This window comes from Rattus rattus, chromosome 5 (genome assembly GCF_011064425.1).
Source record: "Rattus rattus isolate New Zealand chromosome 5, Rrattus_CSIRO_v1, whole genome shotgun sequence".
NCBI lineage: Eukaryota > Metazoa > Chordata > Mammalia > Rodentia > Muridae > Rattus > Rattus rattus.
The window spans coordinates 54,485,763-54,508,880 of record NC_046158.1 but is presented as its reverse complement, the minus strand read 5'-3'; the positions used below and the strand labels follow the sequence as shown (position 1 = coordinate 54,508,880).

The following is a 23,118-nucleotide window of genomic DNA, read 5'->3' as shown; positions in this document are numbered from 1 at the left end:
CAAATACCAGAACTTGAGAGAGAGAGAGAGAGAGAGAGAGAGAGAGAGAGAGAGAGAGAGTCATTTTTAGCACTTTTCTTTGCATGAAGAAGACTTGAAAGAATTGGTATCCAGGTCAGTGACTTTCTGGTTGCAAAGTCCATAGTTACAACTGTTTAGTTTCAATGGCAAAACTAATTTGGGTTGTCAGGATGTAGGTTTTTTTCCATTAGCTATCAGACATCAGCTGATAGGCAAAGAGCTCAGAGCTGTCCCTCGAGTTTCGGATAATGGCAAAAATAACAGGCACTTACTGATACCATAGGGGTGTGGCTCTCTCTCTCTCTCTCTCTCTCTCTCTCTCTCTCTCTCTCTCTCTCTCTCTCTCCCCTTTCCCCCGCCCCCTCGATAAACTCAATGGGGCTGTCTATTTTTAACTTCCTGTTCTTTCCTTTTGGCAGGGTAATCATTGTGAGCACAGAGCGTTTCCCTGAATGAGTCCCGGTAGCCTCATGGAAGCCTACTGACATGACCAGCAGACAGCATCCCTCCCAAGGCTACTCAGGGTTTAAACCCTGCTTCTGAAGTGCCATGTCCTGCAAAGAAATTCCCCACGTGGGTGTTTCCACCACCACTGTCAGCTCTGTAGCGGTGCAAGCTGGGGACTCCAAGATCGTGATAGCCGTTGTCAAGGTAAACTCACAGCTTTCTTTTCTCTGCGTGGCTGGGGGGGCTCTTTGCAGAGTGGCTGGGAGCCCTCGAGGATAATGCACTGCATAGTAGAAGACAAATAACAAGTAATCTTCACACTTAAGAGTGACAGAGGACTGCTAAGCTTCAACAAGTTACCAGTTGCTTTTCAGCCTAGAAAGCCAGCGCCTCGGAACAAACTTTACTGTGCACTTTCAGTTTGGTCCTTAAAGGCAAGGCGCATGTATGTGATGGGGGTTCAGGAATTCCAGGCGAAGGACAGTCCGGGGGCCGGGATCGTGCCTGTGATTTTTGAGTGGATGTCATGGAGAATGGAGGAGGCAGGTCAGAGGGAGGCACTGTCCTGAGCATGGGAGAACTAGACTCACCAAAGCAAGTGCCTCCCAGAACCGGTTTTCACTGGTCAAGGCAACACTAAATACTTGTCCCACTGTAGGGGGATGGAGACTGCCACAGACTATGTATTAGACTGCCTCTTGGGAAAAGGAAAGTGCAGCGACTTGGTGCTTAACTCTGTGTTTTATGTCCAGCTGTTTGCAAAGATGGCCACACATTTGTGGGGGGAGGCTTGTAGAAGGCTCCCATGATTTTCTTCCTGTGATTGAAATCATCATGAAAGATCTTCTGGAATATAAGCTTGCTCTTTTAGATGATTTGCCACCCAAAGAATTCATGCTTAATGAAAGCAGACCTGGCAAAATAATAAATAAATAAATAAATAAATAAATAAATAAATAAATACAATAAAAACCCTGACTACAAGGCCCGTTGAATTTAATTGCTGCAAAATTTTATAGTGGTATGTAGGTGGTAGAAGGGAAACCGAGCTTGACATTGAGCAAAAAGCAATTCACTGAAGAAGCTTGGAATGCAGGGTTCTGCTCAGGGCGACGTTCCCAGGACTAGGAGAGACTTCTACACAACAAGCAGGACCTCAGCTCCACTCCCAATCCTCCCCTCTGCAGAGGTGTGAGTGGGAATGCCAAGGCACCGAAGATTCCCCAGTGAAATCAGATCGGTCACTTGCACACGACTGAAAGACGCTTTAGGCAACATGCAGATTCCAGCAGGGATGGAGGAGAAGCAAATCTAGGACTCTTCTTTTTAAAGTAAACATTACTTCTCCTCAAACTTAAGATACTCTTAGAGTAGACTGAGTCACAATGCTTAGGGAGTAACCTATGGGATAGTCAGGGGTACAAACTGGGACAATTATATAGGAGGTTCTTTTAAGCTGGATTCTGTGTCTCAGAAAGGGCACCGATGGTCCTCTCTCCAGCTCTCTTACCCTATTACCATCTCCAAATAAAAGGCACTGCAGCCTCCTTAGAGAGCGAAGTCTGTTTGATGGGTGAGGAAGCCTGGGTCTCATCTGTTGTGAAGCACCCTCCCCGCTTTACCTGTGTGAAGGGTCGCTCACTGTCTAGAGATGTTTTGCGTGAATTCATCCAGTGACTTGGGGATCGTCTAACGCACACACTTCTCATTTGGGAATTTAGAGAATTCAGACCTGCCCTCCATGAGAAAATGTGTCCCAGGGATGAGAGAAGAACGCGGCACCGTTAGCATTTAGACCTGTTGTGTTTCAACACTAGGCCACCTCTCTCTGTGGAAGGAGAAAGTGTTTGTGGTGCAACTGGAAATTATAATTTAGAGGTGGGAAAAGGAGAAGGGTGGGGAGGACAGAGAATAAAAGTTCACTTCACGTTTTTGTTTTTAGTGTGGCAAATGGGTGCGGCTCCAACTGGCTGAGGCACAGCCCAATCTCCTAGAAATTGGGAGCAGTCAAGATGAAACCAGAAAACTGCTTCACGATCACGAGCTCCTTCTGGCCAAGCTTAAGGTAAGAGCAAAGTCAACGCTCCAAAGGAAGATGAGGCCGGTTCCCGCCTTCCTCTGGTCCCACTGCTATGACTCACTTTGGCCATTTTAATCCGATGCTGTTAGAGAATGGAAAAACCGCTGCTGCCGGGCGCAAGCATCAGCCTAGGAAAGAAACAACGAGGGCTGGACAAACAGCTCAGATGGTGGAGTGCTTGCTTTGAAAACATGATGACCTGGGTTGGATCCCTAGAGCCCATGGGAAAACGTCAGGCGTGGTAGCACAGGAAATGGGAGGATCCCTGAGGTTTGCTGGTCCAGCCTAACTGGTGAGCTACCGGCCAGTAAGAGATGCCATTCCACACGAGGTGGATGGTACTCCTAAGGGTGATCCCTGAATTGTTCTCTGGCCTCCACAAGGACACACGCAGAGAAAGACAGACACACTGACACGCGTGCATGCCCAATAAAATACAAAGCAAGTCGTATTTTTAAATTTGCCCTAAATGCAATAGAAAACACAGAGGCACAATACTTCACATCTCTTCAGTAGGAGATCCCCCTCCACGGTCCACCTCAGTGAAAACAAACTCCATGATCTTTTCATTCCATGCATTAAGTTTCCAACACACAACATCAGAGCTAATCTTTCTGTTGCTAGAGGGACCTTCTGATAAGAATAGTTTAGACTAATCATTTTTTTTTTAAAAAAATACCTGATTTTATGCTTAGTACTACTAAGAGTTATTGAAACCGGATGACATTGTTAGAAAAATTAGGCCCAACGCATTGTGGTTAGTTAAGAATGTAGAGTTAACACTGATTCAGGATGCCAAGTGAGGAGAAAGCCAGCTACATAATTTGCGAGGTTCCGAGCAAGGTGAAAATGTGCAGGCCCTTGTTCTAAAAGCTATCATAGTTCTGTGTTTAATATCTGTCTGCTTTGGGTACTAGCAGACAGGTCACATGGGTGAGTGCAGGCTATGAATGTGGAGTATCATGCTTAGCTCACACAGTGAACTCTACGGAGAGCCAACTGGATGGGGGGTGGGTAGACAGACAATGCCCCTCCCCCAGATGATGGCTTCCTGTTCCCAGATCCCAGCATTTGCTTTGTGATCTGTGGGATTCACTTAGGGAACACAAACTAAGAGAGAAGCATCCTTAACTTTTCCAAGACAGTAACAGGCTGAGTGTGAAATTCCCATGATGCCTTCCTCTGAACAGGGCAGCAGACTGCAGCTAGTTCTCTGTGTCGTGAGCAAATAGATGTCTTTGTTAAGATCAAAGCGGCTTGGTGAAGATTCCGAGTCCTGAAATGGTCAGGATGCTTTGCGATGTCAGACTTAAATAATACTGGCTTCTCTGTGTTTCTAGGCTGAAACACGTGGTTGATTCCTAATTCAGAGTGAGGTGTAAACTGCATCTAATTTATAAACTGTGGGGAAAGTAATTAATTGGGTAAAACTGACTGAGACGGTGATAGATGAACAAGTATTGAAGAAGGCAGCTTCTAGAACCTAATATTTACTCCCTTGTTTGACAACTCCTTACTCTGGTGTCTGATCTTAGCTGTCATTCAAGGCAGCAGGCCCTGTCATCACAAAGTCTTGTGTGTGTTGAAAAGAAAGAACGCCAAAAACAAAACACCATTATAATGTGAAAGAGCATTGGACCAGGAATCAAAAGGCCTTTGTGTAGCTTCAGTCATGTCATAAACTAATGTAACTTGACAAATAATTCAAGGTCTTCCTGTTACAAAGAAAGCTTCAATACATCCTTGAACCTACTGTTCTACGAACTACAGAAACCCAATACCGTTCCCCGTTTGTTCCTGAGGTTTGCTTCCCCATAGTCCTTGGGTCCCCATCTCCTTTCTATGCACCTGCCAACATCCGTGGGAGGAAATCTGGACCTGGAACTACATTCCTTTCTCAGTTCCCACTAACCCATGCTGCCTGGTACTTTCCGGTTCACTGATGAATCATGAATGGTGGCTCACAGCAGACGGCTGTCATCTCTCATATCTTTGAGAAAACACCACAAGACATGCTTTCTTAGATGGAACACCCTGGATCTCAGCTAGGAATAAGGGTTCCAGTTAATAGGTTCTGATTGCCTTTCGGGGCATTTTGGGCTCTAGATTCTAAATACCTGGTTCTGTGGGCCAGACTTCAGAAGGCTATGGATGAGCGACCTAAGTCTTCCGAACTTCAGGGGTTTTATCTGCATGCTAAGGAGACAGATCCGAGGCTTCTATCTGTTGGATTTTATCATTACGTGCCATGAAATCTGGAGGCATTTTCGACCTCTCTGCAAATGGGTCTAAAACGTAAGCTCTCAGGCGAACACACATCTTGGCTTTACCTGTGGTTCTAGTCATAGGCTCTGAATAGCCATCTCTCATGCTGTCCTTCACCGGGTTGTTTGCTAGGAACCCAGCCAGCTCAGCCCCTGAGTAGCTTCTTTATCAGGTCCATCTTTCAAATCGCACCGGTATCTAATCTTTTGCTTCATGATTGTAAGAAAGAGAGGAGGGGAATTATCAAGGAGTTTGGATCCTATTTCAGATTTGCCAACTTAAGAATAATGGGAATTGAATCTCTCAAATGGATCCCAACTAATTTACTACTTATTATGCTAGCAGGGCCATCACCACTTAACCTGTGGCAGAAAATTGTTGGTCTCAAGTTAATTGTAATACAAGGTTTTCAAAGGAAAAGGCTGGTAGTCGTTCAAGAAGCCAATCATATTTCATAATTGGTGTCATTCTAGTCCTTTCTCAGGACCCTGCAGTATGTTCCAGTTATGGAGAAAAAAGATTTTGAAGGGGTTCTGGGAGAGCGTAGTAGTCAAGAAGGGGGCCCTTTGATCGTAACACTCATCCTCTCCAGCATGAGGGCATATATTTAAAAAATTAGGGTAATAACAGTTACCTTTACACTTCCAAAAAGAAGATGTGGGAAGACAAATGTGGAGCTGCATGGAAGTCCGTGTTGCCTTTAAGAGGGAAAATGGTGGAATTATTATGCTAATGAGGAATACATCAGACTAATGTGAACATTTACTAAAAAAGCTATTTTGTGCCTTCCATTAAAAATTATCTCAAACCCTCATGTCGAAGAATAAGGGGATAGTGTTGGGAACATGAGGTTTTCCTTAGCGATTCTAATGCTTCGGATGTCTGTGCCCCGAGGGATTTCATTTTGCCTTTAGCTGTGTACTTAGCCATCCCTCTGGAGTATCCAGAGAAAACACACTCCCCTGCTTCCAGTGGAAGAAACAATCAAACGGGAAAGCTTTAACTCCCAAGGCTTCCAGATTCCCACACTGCACTGAATTATTGCCAATGAGAAAGAAGGCATCCAGGAAGGAGAATAGGGGGACACATGCCAGGTAAAGACCTGCCCGTGGCTGCTTTTGACTTTGTGCCCTCAGGTAGGCACAGAATGGTCAATGGCAGAAACGAAGAGGTGGGGGGCCCTTGGGGATGTTGCTTAGGATGCCGCTTTCCTCTGAGTCCATCTTTTAACTGCATCTCTAAGTGTCCAAAAAAATGCTATGGTGCCAAGGGAGTCTTGGGCACCAGCTCCTTGTTATGGGCGTGTGACCGTTCAGAGAGATTGCAAACCACCACCCACTTTACCTCTTATTTGACTCTCAGAAGTCTAGTGCTTTCCTGCTTCAGATGAGATCTCTGGCCCAGTGTGGTTAATACTTAATCTTATTTCTAATTACTGATCTAGAAACAGACGCGCTATGAATACCACATTTGAGTAGCAAAGCAAAATCCTCCTGTTCAAATTTGCCTTAAACAAGAGATAGTGTCAATTACTGAAATTAAGCTATAGGATTTGCTCAGAATGCATTTAAAAACATGTTTTATTGCACCAAGGTATAAACAATATAAAGTTTACCATCTTAACTACTTAGATAATACAATTCAGTAGCGCTGATTACTTTCAGAGTGTTACCACCATCAACTGAATTTTTTAAAAAAAGTCACACCAAACAGAAACTCTGTATCTCCTAAGAAGTAATTATTGTCTCTGCTTCCAGTATGACCTGTTTTCTCTGTCTATGAATTTGCCTGTTCTAGACATCACATAGAAATGAAATACTGTATTTGGCTTTGCTTACCTGGCTTGTTTTCTTCTCATATGATACTTGCATGTATTTTGTACAACAATTTCATTTCTCCTTGAATAACGAATAACAAAAAATGAATGAACGAACAAATGAATGACGAACAACAATACATTGTAATGGTGGTTTCCTTTAGTATACCTGCATTTTGCCTGTGGCCTATGGTATGAGTTCAGGAATGGAATTTCCTAAGTGTTCTGCCATAGCTGTGCTCAAGTTTTCTGTTATGGAGTAGGATGTGGATGTTTAGATTTACTGTCGACTTGACGCAAACTAAAATCATCTGGAAAGAGGGAACTTTAACTGAGAAAAATACCTCTTTCAAATTGGCCTGTTGGCAAGTCTTTGGGGTGATTTTCTTGATTGATGACTGATATGGGATGGCATAGCTTGTGGGCAGCACCATTCCTGGGAGGTGGCCCTTGGTTGAATAGGAAAGCAGGGTGAGCAAGCCATGAGGAGCCAGCTGGTAAGCAGGGTCCCTCTGTGGCCTCTCAATCAGTCCCTGCCTCCAAACATGACTTCCCTCCATGATGGATAGTGAGCCTTTCCTCCCCAAAGCTGGTTATGGTGTTTATCATAGTGACAGAAAGGAAACTAGGAGTGTGTGTGTGTGTGTGTGTGTGTGTGTGTGTGTAAGTATACAAACACATGTGATCTATGCTTGTGGAAACAGAGGTTATCACCAGGTTCATCACTCTCCATGTCAGTTTTTGAGATAGGGTCTCTCACTGAACCTGGAGGTCATTGATTTGGCTACTCTGGCTGGCTGGTGAGTTCAGGGATACACCTGTGTCTACTTCCGAGCACCAGAGTTATAGCCATAGGTCACCATGCCTAGTTTTTATGTGGGAACTTTGAACTCACGTCTTAATCCTTCTCAGCAGGCACTTTACCAACTGAGCTCTTTCTCTGACCCCAAATTTTGAAGAACTTTTGATTTCGGATTTCGGGATGAGGGAATTGTTTAGTCATCTGTCTGAGGGCATGCATATTGTTTCCTTTCTGTCTTCTGTAAATGGTGCTGCAGTCAACACTGGGACAAGTCATTTGCTGGAACATCTAACTCTAGTTCTTTCAGGCTGACACGTAGCAGCACAATTGCTGGATTGCATGGCCTTTCCATGCTTAGGTTCTGAGGAAATTCTAAACTCTTACCCCTGGTAGAAAATAAGAAGTTTGGTTGATGCAATGGTTGGGTTTAAATGTCAGCTTGCCACAACTGAGAATCACTTGAGCAGCGAGTCTCAATTCAAGGGTCATCTCCATCAGGTTGGCCTGTGGGTGTTTGTAGGGAATTGCCTTGATGGTCTTTATCAATAGATGTGAGAAGACACGCCCCAAACATGAATGGCATCTCCTAGTAGCAGCCCAGATTAGAGGGGGAAAAAAGATATGGAAGAAGGAAGAGTATGTGTTTTTTTTGCTCAACTGACCTTACCTCTCATCACTGTATTTACCCTGCTGCTGCTGTTTCTAATTCCTCAGATGATGTTAGAACCAGCTTTTCCAGGAACCCAGCAGTCCCAATCTAGTGCCAAAAGCCTGAAGGATTGCTGGAGAGCTGCAGGCCCTCTCTTCACCTTGGAATCCTGAAAATCTGGTTCTAACTTAGGGAGGTTTCTATTGACCTTTCTACTTTCTGTTCTAGCAAAGTGAGAAGAACATGCTACCTGGCTGGTGAGACTTGGGGAAAAGGAGTGGCCACCAATGGGGAATGAAGGGCTCTTTCTGAGGCTCATGGTGGACTGCAAGCTCTCTCCCCTCTCTGCTGCTGCTGACCAGGCCGGATATCTCCACCTGGTAGATGCAGACTACAGTCCAATCCATGACAGCCATGTCCCCAATCTAATTCTTCTTGCAGGCCAGTTCCAAGGTGGGGCCTAGATTTTGGAGGTGGGAGAAGAAAGGCAGAACAGTCTTGTCTTCCAGTTCCTTTTTCTCATTAGTGAGAATAAATATCTTGAGCCATACTTGATTTTGATGTCCACCTCCCAACCAATATGGCACATTAAAGGGAGATGGCCAATGGGCTTGTACACAGAAAGCATCTGCCTTATGTTTCAGTGATCATTTTGAGTGAGGTCAGTGAGATAAGGTAGGGACAAAGCAGAAGTTCTGGAGAACTTTTCTGACACTTTGCTATTAAGAAACTTCTCTACAAAAACAAAAACAAAAAACCGAACCAAACAAACAAACAAACAAAATTCTCCCAACCATGAAACACTAAAATATCCTGGTGACGTTCCTTGTCTCCCCAACACTATTCTAGTCAGCAGGTTGTTTCTTTCCGGGGATATTTGGTTTCAGTGAACAATATATGCTACAGAGTGACCCAGGCAGCTAATTTTGAGTAGAATTCTTTAGAGCTAGAAAATGCCAGGGATAATCTGGTAAAAAATGCTGTTTTTATAAATAGAAAGGAGAGATTATCTTAGTCCATCTACTATACTTTTGTTTGCTACTATAACAAAATATTGCAGACGGAGTAATTTATAAAGAACAGAAATTTATTTTTCACAGTTGAAGAAAGCCAGAGTTCTGCTCCCAAGATGGTGCCTTATGGTGGCGCCATGCAAAGGACAAGAAAGTTGTGTCTTCTTAGGAGCGAAGGGAGGAAGGCAAAACAGGACTAAATTGTCTCTCCTTCTGGCTCCTTTCCTGGCAGACATTAATCCTTCTGTACAGCAGAGACCTCATGATCTACCCTTTTCTAGAAGGGCCCAGTTCCTAATGCTATTGTACGAGGGTTCACGTTTCCCAACATGGGAATTTAAATTTGAGGGAACGCATTCAAGCCATAGCAGAAATGCTAATTTAGCAGATCCTAGAGAGTCCATAACTTGTTTCTGTGATACAGGAATTGAAAGAGTATCTGTTATTGATGAAATATTGATGTGAGCTCACTTTTGGAAGCACAGAAATTATAGAGGGAGGCATTTCTTTAGACACAGAGGTGGAAGAGACTTAGGTCTTGGTTTAGGAGTAAACATTGGGGTCCCTGGCAAAAGCTGAAGGGTCTACGGGGAACATGAGGCCCAAGCATGTATATCTACATATTTTTATATCCTGAGAAATCAATGACTTTGATTCAGTAAAGAGAGATCTCCTCATTTTTGCAGGAAACAGATCATGTGCAGGCTATAGCAGATACTTGACATCACTTCTGAGAACTCAGAAGATCTAGACCACAGCAAGATTGTGGTGAACTAGAAATCCTTTAAGGTACCCTACCCTCCTCTGATAGAGAATGAGGGTCTATGGCCCTTCTCTCCAGGGTATGCGGACCACTCCCCTGCCTTGGAAAACACAATATAGCATGTTGTTGTAGGGTCCCCAACTTCAAGAGACTGACTACGTGTGTGGTCTGTGATATACACAAACACTGTGCTCTAAGTCATAGAGCTGTGACACTTAGCATATACTCCACAGGGGAGAGAGCTCATCAGCCCTGTAGAGCGATGCCCAGTGATGTTGCTGGGCTCCTGGGCAGCATCTGTCAAGATCCCAAGTAACCAGCAAGTGATTTGCCAGCCCTGTGAGGGACTTTCCAGCTCTAGTTGCAACCACACCATGCCTCTGAGGCATACAGAAAGCCTTCCTTGTCTCCTTCCCTAACTGGGCAAATAAATGACTGCTTCAGGCAACCAGAATTTGGGGTAGCTTATGGCATAGCAACAGAAAACGAGGGCAAAGGGTATCAGGAGCCATCAGCATCTTCTAAGGACAACGAAGTCAGCACGCATTTGTGAGTAATCACAGGCAGAAGAAGATGAGAATTTTTATAGAGAAGCAGTGGAGAAATGTGACCAGACTTCTCCCAGACAGAAACTGGTGTGGATGTACTATTGAGGGCAGAGCGTTCTTCGGAGGTTTGTGCGGCTCGTTTCTTGAAGGAGAAATGAATGAGCATGCATTCGAAGATTGAATCTGTAATGACACTCGGATGTTTGGTGTACATTCCGCTCCAGCTTTGTGATCAAGAGGGGAAGAGTTATAATTACAACTCTACACACAGAGATATGCGCAAAATATTGTATGCAGAAGGAGGATTGATTCTGTCAGGGAAATCAGATAACAGTTGATGGAGAAGGCAGTTTATGCTGCCTAGGAAGTGAGCATGAGTGATCAAGACACCGCACACAAATTCAAAGGGAAACCAGGAAGCAGGCAAGAAATATTTGTGATGCATATGACAAAAGTGTGTGTGTGTGTGTGTGTGTTGCATGCATTTTGTGTGTGTGTACATATGGTGTATGTGTATAATTGTTTATGTGTGTGGGTGTGGTCACACAAAAGCCACAGCATGTAGGTAAAAGTCAGAGGATAATCTTGAGAGTCATTTCTCACTTTCTACCTTATTTGAGGCAGATCCCGTGTCATTCACTGCTATGTAAGCCAGGCTAGCTAGCCTATGAACTGGGTGTTCTCTTGTTTCTGCCTCCAATCCTTGAGTAGGACCTTAGAGCTGATATATATGTGCTCTACTGTGCCTGACTGGATTTCACAGAGTTTCTGGGATCCCGACGTGGGTTGTCAGGCTTGTCCCCTAAGTGTTTCACCTACTTCTCCATCTCCGCAGTCACAACTAGCTTTTTTGAGGCCGTAATCTTACAGCCTCTGACCTATAAAGTACTTATTTAAAAGACAGCCCTCTGGAAAAATGTAATCTTCAACCAGTGACAGTAGAACCCATAGCTCTTGTTGGCAGTGACAGACAGCCTGGTGGTCTGGGACTTGGAAAGTCAGGATGACAGTCCTGGAAGAATCTGACAGTCCTGGAAGTGGAGATGCCCTTGTGATAGAGAGCAGGTGTAGAACATGACATCTCTGCTTTCCATTCTCAACATGCAGGCTTCTATTATTAGTAGGATAGCAATACGCCTCTCAAACTCTAGCAAGAAGGTGACAGGTTCTTCGGTTTAGGAAAAGACCTTCATTCTATGTAACTGAAAATGAAGGATTCTTTGTTCTGTTTTGTTCCTTACAATCCCTGACTAATTAGCATTAGCTCAAATGCAATTTTGACTTTAATACATACTAATGTATAAATGTCACAAGCTCAAGGGATCTTAAAATGACTTGGCTCTCATTCATATGACAAATCCATCTAGCCATTAGTCATCAGAAGACTAAGGAGAACTCCACAGTTAGCCCTGGCTTCTAAATTACTTGCACCTCCCAATCTCTGTTCTGTAGCATGGTGGCATGTAGACCTCTGCTCTCCTCCCCAAAGCTACCTGCTTACTCCTCAGGATTCTTGGCAAATGTTCATTTTATCAGAGGATCACGAACACATTAGTGGAAATAATATAGAGACTTCTTTCTGACCTGCTTGCACTTGGAACCAGTAAGACATGTTCTAGGCTTACTCAAGTGCTTGGGGTGAATTGACACCCTTCTGTCGTGTTCCCACTTAATGGAGAACAGCGGTGGGGAGAGCTTGGCCCAGTGAGTAAAGTCAAACCTTGGTTTTTCAGTCCCCACTATATATTTCAGCCACTAACTTGAGCTAGGAAAGTGAGACTTCAAAGAAGGCAATTCCATACCTCATGTCGTCCAGATGCCTCATATTGTCCACATGATGATCTGATTGTTGTGGAAGAAAGCCGAATGCCTTGTCATTAGACAAGAGAAGAACTGGATACCTCAGATTCAGTTTTATAGAATGTATTTATTTTTTTCTGTGAAGAGTCAACCCAAAGCACACCCTGAGTTTTCCATAATTGGAACTGGAGAAATCTGAAGTACCCAAGGCTATTGCTTACTGCTTTCTGAGTGTGTGAGTGTTTTTGGTCCAGTGGTCCCACAAGCTATTAAACTTTTATTAATGTGTTGAAAAGAAAATGCTTTGCTAGAGCGCCACACTTCTTGGAGCAGCGATAAATAGGAATATTTAATATAAACGGCAAGGGCCAGTCACATTTATAACTCAAAGTGTGGAGGAGACATGTGCAAATTTTAGGGAGTTAAATGCTTATCTGGGAAAGAATAAATAAATACCCTAAATTGATCTAGGCTTAAGAGACTAGAAAAATAAGAGCAAATTAAAACCAAAGCAAGCTGAGCAGGGGAAACTACAAAGAACAGAGATCGATGCAATTGAAAACAGAAACACAATAGAAAAATCAATCCGGCAAAAGCCAGCTCTTTGAAAAGGTCAATTAAATTGATGAACCTCTAGCCAGACCAAGAAGGAAAAAGAGAGAAAGCAAAAATTACCAATATTAGACATGAAGACTTGGCCTTACTATGAATCCCGTAGTCATTAAATGTATAATGAGAAAGTGCCAAGAACATCTGTCTATACATGAATCTAACAGCTTAGATGAAATGAACCGAGTCCTTGAAAGCATAAATTACCAAACCCAATCAAAAAGCAAAATAAAAAGAAACAAGTGAAAGTAATTTAATAATATGCTTAATTTACTCCAATATATACCAAATATTACCATTTAGCAAGTAATCATTTTAGAATTACAGATGAAATATTGCATCAGACCAGTGAGATGCTGTGACTTTAACCTACTCCTTGCAAATAATTACTGGTCACTGTGTGTCCAGTATGGTAGGTTTGGAGAATAAAGGAGTCTACATCTTGGGATTTCTTTGCCTTGTTTTCTACCTCAAGGGCAACTTAGAGTCAGTGCCATGTAAGTCCTGAAAAAGAAAACAGTGGGCAGATATTTCTGTCAGGGGAATTCAATTTTTTTTCAAAGAAAGTTTTCCATTTTAACTAATTTTTATAATTATTAAGCAGTATTGTTGAAAATGGTTATAGGAAGAATACAAATGATTTTCTAATGCAATGCTTCTGAGAAATACTATGTAAATGTGTGTGAATGTGTGGCCGAGAAGCATATGTATGTGTGTGAATGTATTTGCCTCTGTGTTTTGGGACTGTTTGAAACTGATTTTGCTTTCAACAGTAATTTTCTCAAACTCCTGGAAAGATGGCTCAGTGGTTAAGAGGGACTGCTCTTTCAGAGGACCCGAGTTCCGTTCCCAGCACATACATCAGTGCAGCTAGTTCTAGATCCAGGGGATCCGATGCCTCTGACCTTTGTAGACACCTGCACATACCCACACACAGATAATCACATATACATAGAATTAGAATTAGAATTTAAAATATAATTTAAAAATTTTAAAGGAAATCGCTATGATAGTTTGAAATAGTGGAGAGAAAATTGAGTGCTGCTACAGTTTGAAAAACCACCCACAGACAACTGTAATTAAATGGCGGGTTGCCTGGTTCTCACTTCTGGCAGTGTTACTGCACATCTCATTAATACTTTTATGTGTAATTAATTTGTTGTCTGTTGTTCATTCATGGCTCACATATTGCTCAGTGGATTTCTCATGGTTGCATTATGCAATGATGATAACATCAGAGACGAAATGCAATTCCGAGTCTAAAAATAACTGAAATTGTTTCTTAAATATGTTTTTGCCTAATTGTGTTAAATGTTGGCTAAAAGATCATTAAAGGTTTTGTTACTTGAGTGATGGGTACTGTAATGACAAGTGACGATGTGCTTTCCGTGACTGGAAACCTTGGAGGCTTTTGTATTGCTTAATTCGTTTCTATATATTTCACATCTGACTAGTTTTCAGTAATGTCATAGGTAATGACCCGAATGTTGAATAATAAACAGAAGGGGTAGTGTGAACACGGTGATGAATCGCTGGGCGTTCCATCCGTTTTTCTTTTAATACTTAGGGCTTGGGGAAAAAAGAGGGGATTCACTGTCCAGATTTGACGTGTAAAAATAAAGGTAAAGGTTGAAATATTCTGCGAAGTCTCTCAACCAGGCTGGCAACAGCATCATCTGAATGCCTCAGAAGTGAACTGGTCCTCAGATCCAAGCCCTGAACTATGTACCCGGGAAAAGTGATGGAGAGTTAAGATTAGGAAGTCAAAGAATCAATGCTGGATTTTCCTTTGCTTCTAAGAGAAAACAATTTCTGTATCACTGAAGATTTACCACTGGTCTACAAAGGAGTTTAGCAAAGTATAGGGAGATGGAACATTCTCAATCCTGATAGGCCTGCTCTGTGCCAGTCAGTAGTCAGCACGACTCATTGCTTCTAATAGAGGAAGTTTGGTTCTACCATTGCAAAGGAAACAGGCAAGCAGGCAAACAAATAATGATATCGATGATGATGATGATGATGTGATGATGATGATGATGACAAGGAGAAGGAGGAGGAAGTGGAGGAGGTGGAGGAAGAGGAGGAGGAGGAGGAGGAGGAGAAGAAGAAGAAGAAGAAGAAGAAGAAGAAGAAGAAGAAGAAGAAGAAGAAGAAGAAGAAGAAGAAGAAGAAGAAGAAGAAGAAGAAGAAATAATCAACTAGCTAAACTTGAAAATAATTTTTTCCATAGTTGATAGAACACCACCAACTCGTTGGTGCCTTGTGCTTCTGTGAGATATCCTGTGTGTGCGTCACTCAGGGTTGGTGTGCATGGGGTTGTAGATGTGAAACATTTAATAAGTTCTTCCTTCTCTTTAAGACGTTTTAGAGGTGATAATGGCTGTTCCCTGTATCCATCTACTATGCCCTACACATCCTGAACTGAGTATTTAATCCTTAAATCAAACAGGTTCGGAAATGGCTAATGACCAGTCCCACAGTGGTTTATGCCAGACCAAGTCATATTGCACGATAATATATGAAAACTATGTTATGAAGTGCTGAGGGATAATTTGATAGAAAGGATAGGTGAAGAGTGGAGAGTGTTTTCAGATCTTGAGGGAGGTGATGTGCTAGGGTGAGAGTCAGCAGCTATGAAGGACAATGAAAGGAGGATGCTTGCAAGAATATTAGATTAGGTAACCCAGACTCAGAAAAGCAAACATCACATGTTTTCTCTCCTAAGCAGGCCCTAACTTTTAATGTTTATGTGTACATAAAAAGGTAGTGTGAGCGTGGGCCTAGACTACTAAACTAGGCAGAAAACCATGGAGTGGAGAAGCAGGAGGCGTTGAGGAAAGGTAGGAGAGGTCACAAGGTCAGACAAGATATTAAAAATTGAAAAGCACTATAGAGGAGGGGAGGGGGAGAGAATCAGGAGGAGGAGCAGAAGAGGAAAGGGCCACGATGACACCAAGCTCTTTACATGCTGATTTTTATGAATACTACATATCTAAATAGAGTAAATATTTTGCAAAGCCTTTTCTATATTTTAAAATTAAGAGCAATTAGAAGTCAAAATAACATTACTTGGGTAGCAAGGACTTGGTCTGGCATAAGCCACGGTGGAATTGGTCATTAGTGATCTCTGAACCTGTTTAAGCACCTAACCCATCTGAAGATGTCCTGTCCTGTTAGATTGGCTTAAGAATTGGTTTTAAGAATTAGGGTTGGGGGATGGGCTTAGCAACACTGTGGGGTTAAATACAAGCAAGATACACAAAGCCCCACAGAGAGCCCTGTCAGGCATCAGAAGGTGAGACTACATTGGTATGGAAGACACAGGCTAGAGCCAGAAGATTGTGTGCACGGGGCTCAAGATTGGGTTTAGCGGTGGTAGTCAGGCAGGGGGTAGATTTGACAAAATAGTTTCACGTTAGTTTCCTTTGTAATTATTTACAGTGCAGCTGAATGGGAAAGCTCTAAACTTAAAGATGTAATTGGAAGCCATTAACATTGAGATTTACACTGCAATTCTGATGGAAATAGCAAAATGAATCAAACCTAAAAGTCCTTGATAGAGTTCTTAGCACAGTATGTTTGTTTAGTAGAAATGTTTTTTTTTTTGCCAGTGAATTATAAATAAGATGTTTCAGTATCAGTTTATTTTACACAAAGAGAAAGAGAATAGTCAAAGATTATTCTACACCCTTAATCCTGTAGGATAAGAATAAAGGATACCCCAATGACATCATTATGCTACTGCCCATTTGCAATCAGAATATCCTATATATGTGGTCACTGCTAATGTTTGCTAGATGGTCAGTTATCAAACACGAAAGCGCACCAGTTTAGTGAAAGGAAGAATGAACAGAGAGCCCAGGAGAAAAAAAAAGTCATTTCCTGATATGTGACTGCTCTATTCACAATAGCAAGAACCTGGAATTAGCCTAGATATCCACCAATGTAAGAATGAATAGCAAAATGTGGTTCATATAATGAAATTTTATTCGACTCAAAATAAAAAAGTGGAACAATGAAATTTGTAGGAAAAAAATGGATGGAACTGAAGAATATCAAATTGAGGTGACCCAGGCTCAGAAACACAAATGCTGAATGTTCTTTCTCATATGCAGAACTGTAAAAGTAACTTTTATTGTCCTATAGTAACTGTCATCTCAGGGGCTTACTGCTTCCATCTAGGCCTGGTCCTGGATAATCAAATCTAGGCCTCGAATATTTTTAGCCTCAGACTTGCTGCTGAATAAGCTCACCCTTTCTAGTTCTTTCTGAACTCTGGCTGGCTGACTGAACTCTGCTATTCTGATTCAAACTCCTCTCCAAGCTGACTGATTCAATCTGGCTTCCTTTTCAGCCTCTGACTGAATTGCTGTGCTTGGCCTCAAATTAACTCTGACAATCTGTTTTAATCTTTTGGCTCCTTCTCATTCTCTGACTCATTCTGTCTTTACCTGTGTCTAGCTTGTTCTCTCTTCAAGCCATCCCTATGAAACTCTTCCAGTAAAACTGTCTCCTCTCTCTCTCTCTCTCTCTCTCTCTCTCTCTCTCTCTCTCTCTCTCTCTCTCTCTCCAGTGCCCCTCAAGTAGTTTCCCTTTCCTGTCTCATGAGAATTGGGCATATAATATTGTGTCAATTTTTTCTCTGATTCATCACTTTGTCTGCCACTCAATTGGACATCACTTAGAAACATGGGTGCTTCCTTCTACAAACTAACTTAACTGTCTTGTTTGGGGTTAAAGGTGTGGTGCTAAGGACTGAGCCTCACTACAACTAGAAACAGTTTGTTTTGTTTTTGGTTTTCATTAAATAACGCAATCACAATGTGATCAAATGCCCTGCAGCAGAGGTCCTAGCTTCCACTGTTTGTTTGTACATGTATGCATGGTGTGTATGCATGTGTATGCACACATTTACCCACAAAAGTGCATGACCTGTGTAATACACGTATGGAGATCAGAGACTGTGGTGGTTTGAATATGCTTGGTCCATGAGAAGTGGCACTGTTAGGCGAGTGGCCTTATTGGAGGAGGTGTCACTGCGGGGATAGGCTTTTGTGGTCTCCTGGTGCTCAAGCTCCACCCATTGTGGAAGAGAGTCTCTTCCTCTGCCTTTGGATCAAGATGTAGAACTCTTGACTCCTTTAGCACCACATCTGCCTGCACAATGCCATGCTTTCCATCCTGAAGAGAGTGGACTGAACCTCTGAAACCCAACTAAATGTTTGCCTTTATAAGAGTTGCCTTGGTCATGGTGTCTCATCACAACAGTAAAACCCTAAGGCAGAGATCAACTCCAGATGTCATTCCTCAGATGCTGTCCACCTTGTTTTTGGAGACTTGTTTCTCATTGGCTTGCAACTCCTCCAAGTAGTGTAGGTCTCATGTACCACAAGCCCCAGAAATCTCCTTGTCTCTGCCTACCCAGAGTATGACAACCACACCGCCCATACCCAGGTCTTTTATATGTGTTCTGGGGATCAAACCCAGGTCATGGTGCTCACGCAGCAAGCGGTTCACCATGGGGCTATCTCCTTTGCCCCAGATTGCACATTTATATGTGCTTAGTTATGTGTGAATGAGTGTGGGCAGATGTCTAGAAACGAGATAGGGAACCATGAGAAGGGAAAGGGGATGGGAAGGCTAGTACAACTCATATGATTGGAAGGTGAAAAGGGAAATCCAGGGAATGGTGGGACAGAATCACATGGGAGGGCAGAGAGGTGAGACAGGAAGGGGAAGGGTTTGGTTGAAGAAGATCAATCAAAGTGAAGTGTGTATAAAAACACAAAAAGAAATCCATCTTCTTTTTTAAAAAAATTCAAAAAAAGGAAGAAAAGACAAGAGATGGGGCTATGGAAAATTCGAAGCAAAAACATTCAGAGACAGAGCACCCAAGTATGAGGGAAAGGAAATTCCAAGACAAAAATATAAAATAACATTAAAAATAGCAACACATTGGAAAAACTTAGTGTTAGATCTGACAGCCAGAAAATGGTTGCTCTTGTGGATGTCTGTAGGGCATTCCTTTCTTAGTGACCACGCTGCCCTCTGGGTACTTGTTGTAATTGTCATCTCCCTATAATCCACTCCAGCGTCCTTTTCTTCAGAGATGCAAATGTTTCATGTTGCCTTGGTTGTTGGTCTGTGAACACAGGTCCCTCTCTGAGTCCCAGCCCTGTGTTTGGGTTATATGTTAAATAAATGTTTATAGAATGAGGAAGGACTGAATGAACACATATCTACTCCATAACTGGGCAAAAGAAACACATCAAAATGGATCCAGGTAAAGAAACACACTAGAGAGATCCCTGGAGCCTCACTCAAAGACTTGCTCCTCTTGAACTCGCCAGTTGGAGGCTTTGAAGAATCAATAATTAATGTATAGGACATTCTAGTTCCTATAAAACACATGGTGGGACTGATGAATTATTAATACTATTAGTGTTTCTGATTTGTATCATTATTCTTCTAACTGAGCTGGAGGATGGATTTCCAGAGTGAATTATTGATACCCTCATTTTAGAATGCCAAAGCGGCCTCCCTTGTGAAGTCTTTGCTGAGCCCTGCCCTGCTCTTTGCCTGTCTTTCTCCACAGAGTTCGCCGGGGCTTCTCGGTTCACACTTGTTAGATACAGTGCATCACACCCGAGTGCTGGCTTCATGCAAGCTTGGTCTGTGTGAAGTGCTGTAAGTGTGCAGTATTTACACCCACACTATCTTGTGCACCTGACGAAGACCACATCTTTATCCCATCTGGGGTAAGATTGCTTAAAGAAAGGCGTTCTGCAGTTGGTACTCTTGACTCTAACATTTAGCATTGCTTTTAAAATCGGTTTGCTTGAATTTTTATACGTGTATATCTTTCCCATAATACTGCAAGCTTTCCTCTGTGTAGAGACTGTATATCAATACCTAGTTATTATCTGGTTCATTTTTGTCTAAATTCTCCATCTGAGGTTAAGTCTATAAGAGACAGCATCTTATGGGTGGAGCCTGTTAGTTTTTCCTGTCCAGACCCGGATCCAGTGTTGTTATATTGTGGTGTAACCTTTGGGGAGCTACTCATCTCTCACCTTTTCAGTTTCCACACCTTTTCAGTTTCCACACCCACTCAGAAGGTAGGTGTTAGAGTCTAAGAGTTGAAAGAGTTAACGCCTTTAAGACAAGGGTTACATAGAATGAGTGTGGAATGATTGTACCCATCACTATTTTAGTTGGCTATCATTTTCTTCTTCCATTTCCATGTGAATGTGGTGGATGTGTGTGCATGGTGTGCATGTGTGTATATGCATGTTTGCATGTGTGGGGCACATGTGTGTGCAAGTGCATATGGAGGCCTGAAGTTGACATCCAGAGTCATCCATTGGTGTTCTACCTTATTCGATGAGGTAAAGTATCTCAGGCAAGTCTGGAGCTCACTGGTACAACTACTCTTGCTAGCTAGCCAGCTTGCTATAGGGATCTCCTGTCTCTTCTTTCAGAGGTTTGGAATGACTGACAAGCAGCCATGTATACTTGGCATGGGGTGAGGGGGAGGTTCTAGGGATCCAAACTGTAGTCCTCATGCTAGTTTCAGCACATTGACTATTGGGTTATCCTGCAGCCCCTATCAATATTTGAAATTTTTTTAATCAATTAATTTTTATATGTATGAATGTTTTGCCTACATGTATGTATGTGTACTATCCACAGATTACAGAAGAAGGCATCAGATTCTCTGGGATGTGAGTTGTCACTGGGTGCTGGAAATGAAACCCAGACCCTCTGGAAGCAAAGCCAATGCCCTTAATGCCTAAGCTTCTCTCTAGTCCTCACTGTAATCCTCATTTTACAAACGAAGAAACTAGTGCACATTCCAGACAAGCTATTAGTCCAGTTCTTGTGGTTAGGAAGCACTTGTCCTGGAACCCCAAGCCCATTATGGTTGCCTTTGTGTCAAACAGTGACCGGATGCAAGCCCTTCAGTCACTGGCTGGACTGTAAGGACCCACTCACTGAGGAAATGTGTAACAGTGAGGGTTGAGGAACATGGGTTCCTTCTCACCTGACTCAGTAGGACCACTCAGTAATATCTATGTCACAGTTGTGGGTCTCATCTGATTTAGAGGAACCAAGTTGCCATAGCAACAGAATGGCTTGTTCCAGCAGGCCAGACAGAGTCCATTCTGTCTGCTGCTCTGTGCTGGGCATCGCCAAGGACATGAAAGAAATGTAAGAGGCACTCTTTGGCTGCTAGAAGTTTATAATGTATAATGCATAGAGGACAAAGTGACCCTGTTAGGTCCATGAAGCAATTAAGTAGCTGCGATCACAACATCAAGGCTCGGGATGATTAATTGAGTCCCCAGATGAAGGACGCTGATAGCAAAAACACCATAGGCAAGTTTGGGGGAGAAAAGAAGTTAATTCGGCTGGAGCGGTTTCATGGAGAAGGTAGCATTTAAGGACAGCTTTGAAATAACGGTGTTGTTGGGGTCAGTGTGTAATGGAGAAGAAGTTTCTGGAAAGGAAGACGGCTACTCTCAGGTCCGAAGTGGCTGCTTCCGCTTCGCTCTGTTTCATCTCGAGAACAGATGTTAGCTTAGGACTTAGGTTTATTTATTCTTCTGTTTGGTACAAAACCTTCCTAATGTTCTAGCTTTCATCATGCCTCAGAAAATAAGCCATTGCCTTTACTGTTGTTGTTGTTGTTGTTTTTGATCAAACCTGAAGAGTTCCAGTTTCCACACAATGCCATCCTTGATAAGTCTCCAGGGGTTTGCTGTTTTCAGTCAAGCTGAAGAGTTGGGAACAGTGGGGAAGGCAGTGAAACCTCAACAAATCCAAGGGTACAGAAAGCTCCTCAAACAACAGAAAGCACCATTAAGAATCCCGGCTAAACACCTGTAGGTGATTTCTAATTACATTATTTACTTCAATTCACGGAGCAGACCTGGGAGAGTCATTTATATGCAAATGCCAGGCAAGGAAAAAAAAATAAGAAAACGCATTTATGAAAAGTAATGGTGGAGAGGTTCGGGGTTCATTTGAAATGTTTCTAAAATACCGTCTTTCGCTGCACAAAAGAAATGTTTCTGAATAACAATTATGATGCAGCAAATCGAGAGGAAAATGCCTGATTTTATTTACATTTAATTTATACAGGCTCTAAGTCTCGAAAGGTAAAAGTTGTGGCAATTCCATTATGATGGAGTTGTTTGTGGTCCTTTAAACAGGTTTGAAAAAATAGACCAAAAAGAAAAAGTCCTTATTTGGTTTTTAATCCAAATGGACTGGTGTATGGAGTTTTCCAGGTTTTTGTCTCTCTGTCATTGCTATGTGGCTGGCGTTTCCGGCTGACAACAGAACCATTTGATGTTTTACCAGCGCCTTGGCGTTAGCACAAGAAGCCTTGTGGATGAAAGCGTGGGCACGCATTCTTAATTACCCCAGGGCTGCGGATCCGCTTTCAGGTAGAGGCTACTGGGGGCTTCCCCCCTGTGCTTGGCACGCAGGGCTCTCGGTAGCCCATTCAGAGCGGCAAGCCTTTCAATGGGAGTGAGCCAGACCTTCTGTCATGGGCCAGTCCAGCTGAGGGGCAGCCTTCGAATAGGGAGTGAGGTGACCACCGCCAAGCACGATAGGTTCAAGAGATGGCGTGTTGTTTCTCTTTCGCCGGGAGGGTATTTTGAGGTCAGAAAGTTGTCTGCATACAGTCTAGGCACTCAAATGGCTTACAAATGGAGGCCTAAGGGACAGGAGGAGCAAAGGAACGCATCGGAATCCTGTATGAGGAATCATGCGATTCTCATGGCATTTACTCTTAATAGACTTACGTCTTCGTCACCGCTAATAACTGTGATAATGCGGCGTTGCCGACTTATGGATGGCTGGCCTATGCTAGGTACTGCACCACACAGCTGACCCGGTGACATCTCATTTTAAAAGTATTAAGAGGAAAGCAATCTTAGTGCGTATCTTCCAACTGTGAAAAACCGAGGCTATACAATCTAGATGGGTTAGCAAGCAGCAGGCTCAGTGTGATTCCAGGTGACAGTTAGAGGCTCCGCCCATGTTTGTCTCCTCCTGCATTTCCTGTGCAGGCTCATCCTGAGCCACAGTTTCAGCTGTCAGTGTCATTCTTTAAGATTATCAAGAAAGTGCTCTTTGTTTGACTCTGAGTAGAGAGGGTCACACCCTCCTGTTGCCTTTTACCCCCTCTACCTCCCTTGTTACCCTAGATTTTAGGGAAAAAGCTTGTTCACTCTTCCAGTCCCAACAAGTGAGGCTCAGCCATGATCCACAATACCCAAACTAGAAACATAT

At 42.8% G+C, this 23,118-nt stretch overlaps 1 protein-coding gene across 1 annotated transcript in view; it reads left to right on the top strand.

Moving 5' to 3' along the window:
• The first annotated feature begins 443 nt into the window (after positions 1-443).
• Positions 444-23,118, top strand: part of Ccdc141 (coiled-coil domain containing 141) — a 156,970-nt gene continuing 134,295 nt past the window's right edge. Inside the window, exons 1-2 of the mRNA XM_032903542.1 lie at positions 444-672; positions 2,411-2,533. Of these exons, the coding sequence (XP_032759433.1) occupies positions 571-672; positions 2,411-2,533 (225 nt within the window). The 5' untranslated portion in view covers positions 444-570. The remainder of the gene's footprint in view (positions 673-2,410; positions 2,534-23,118) is intronic.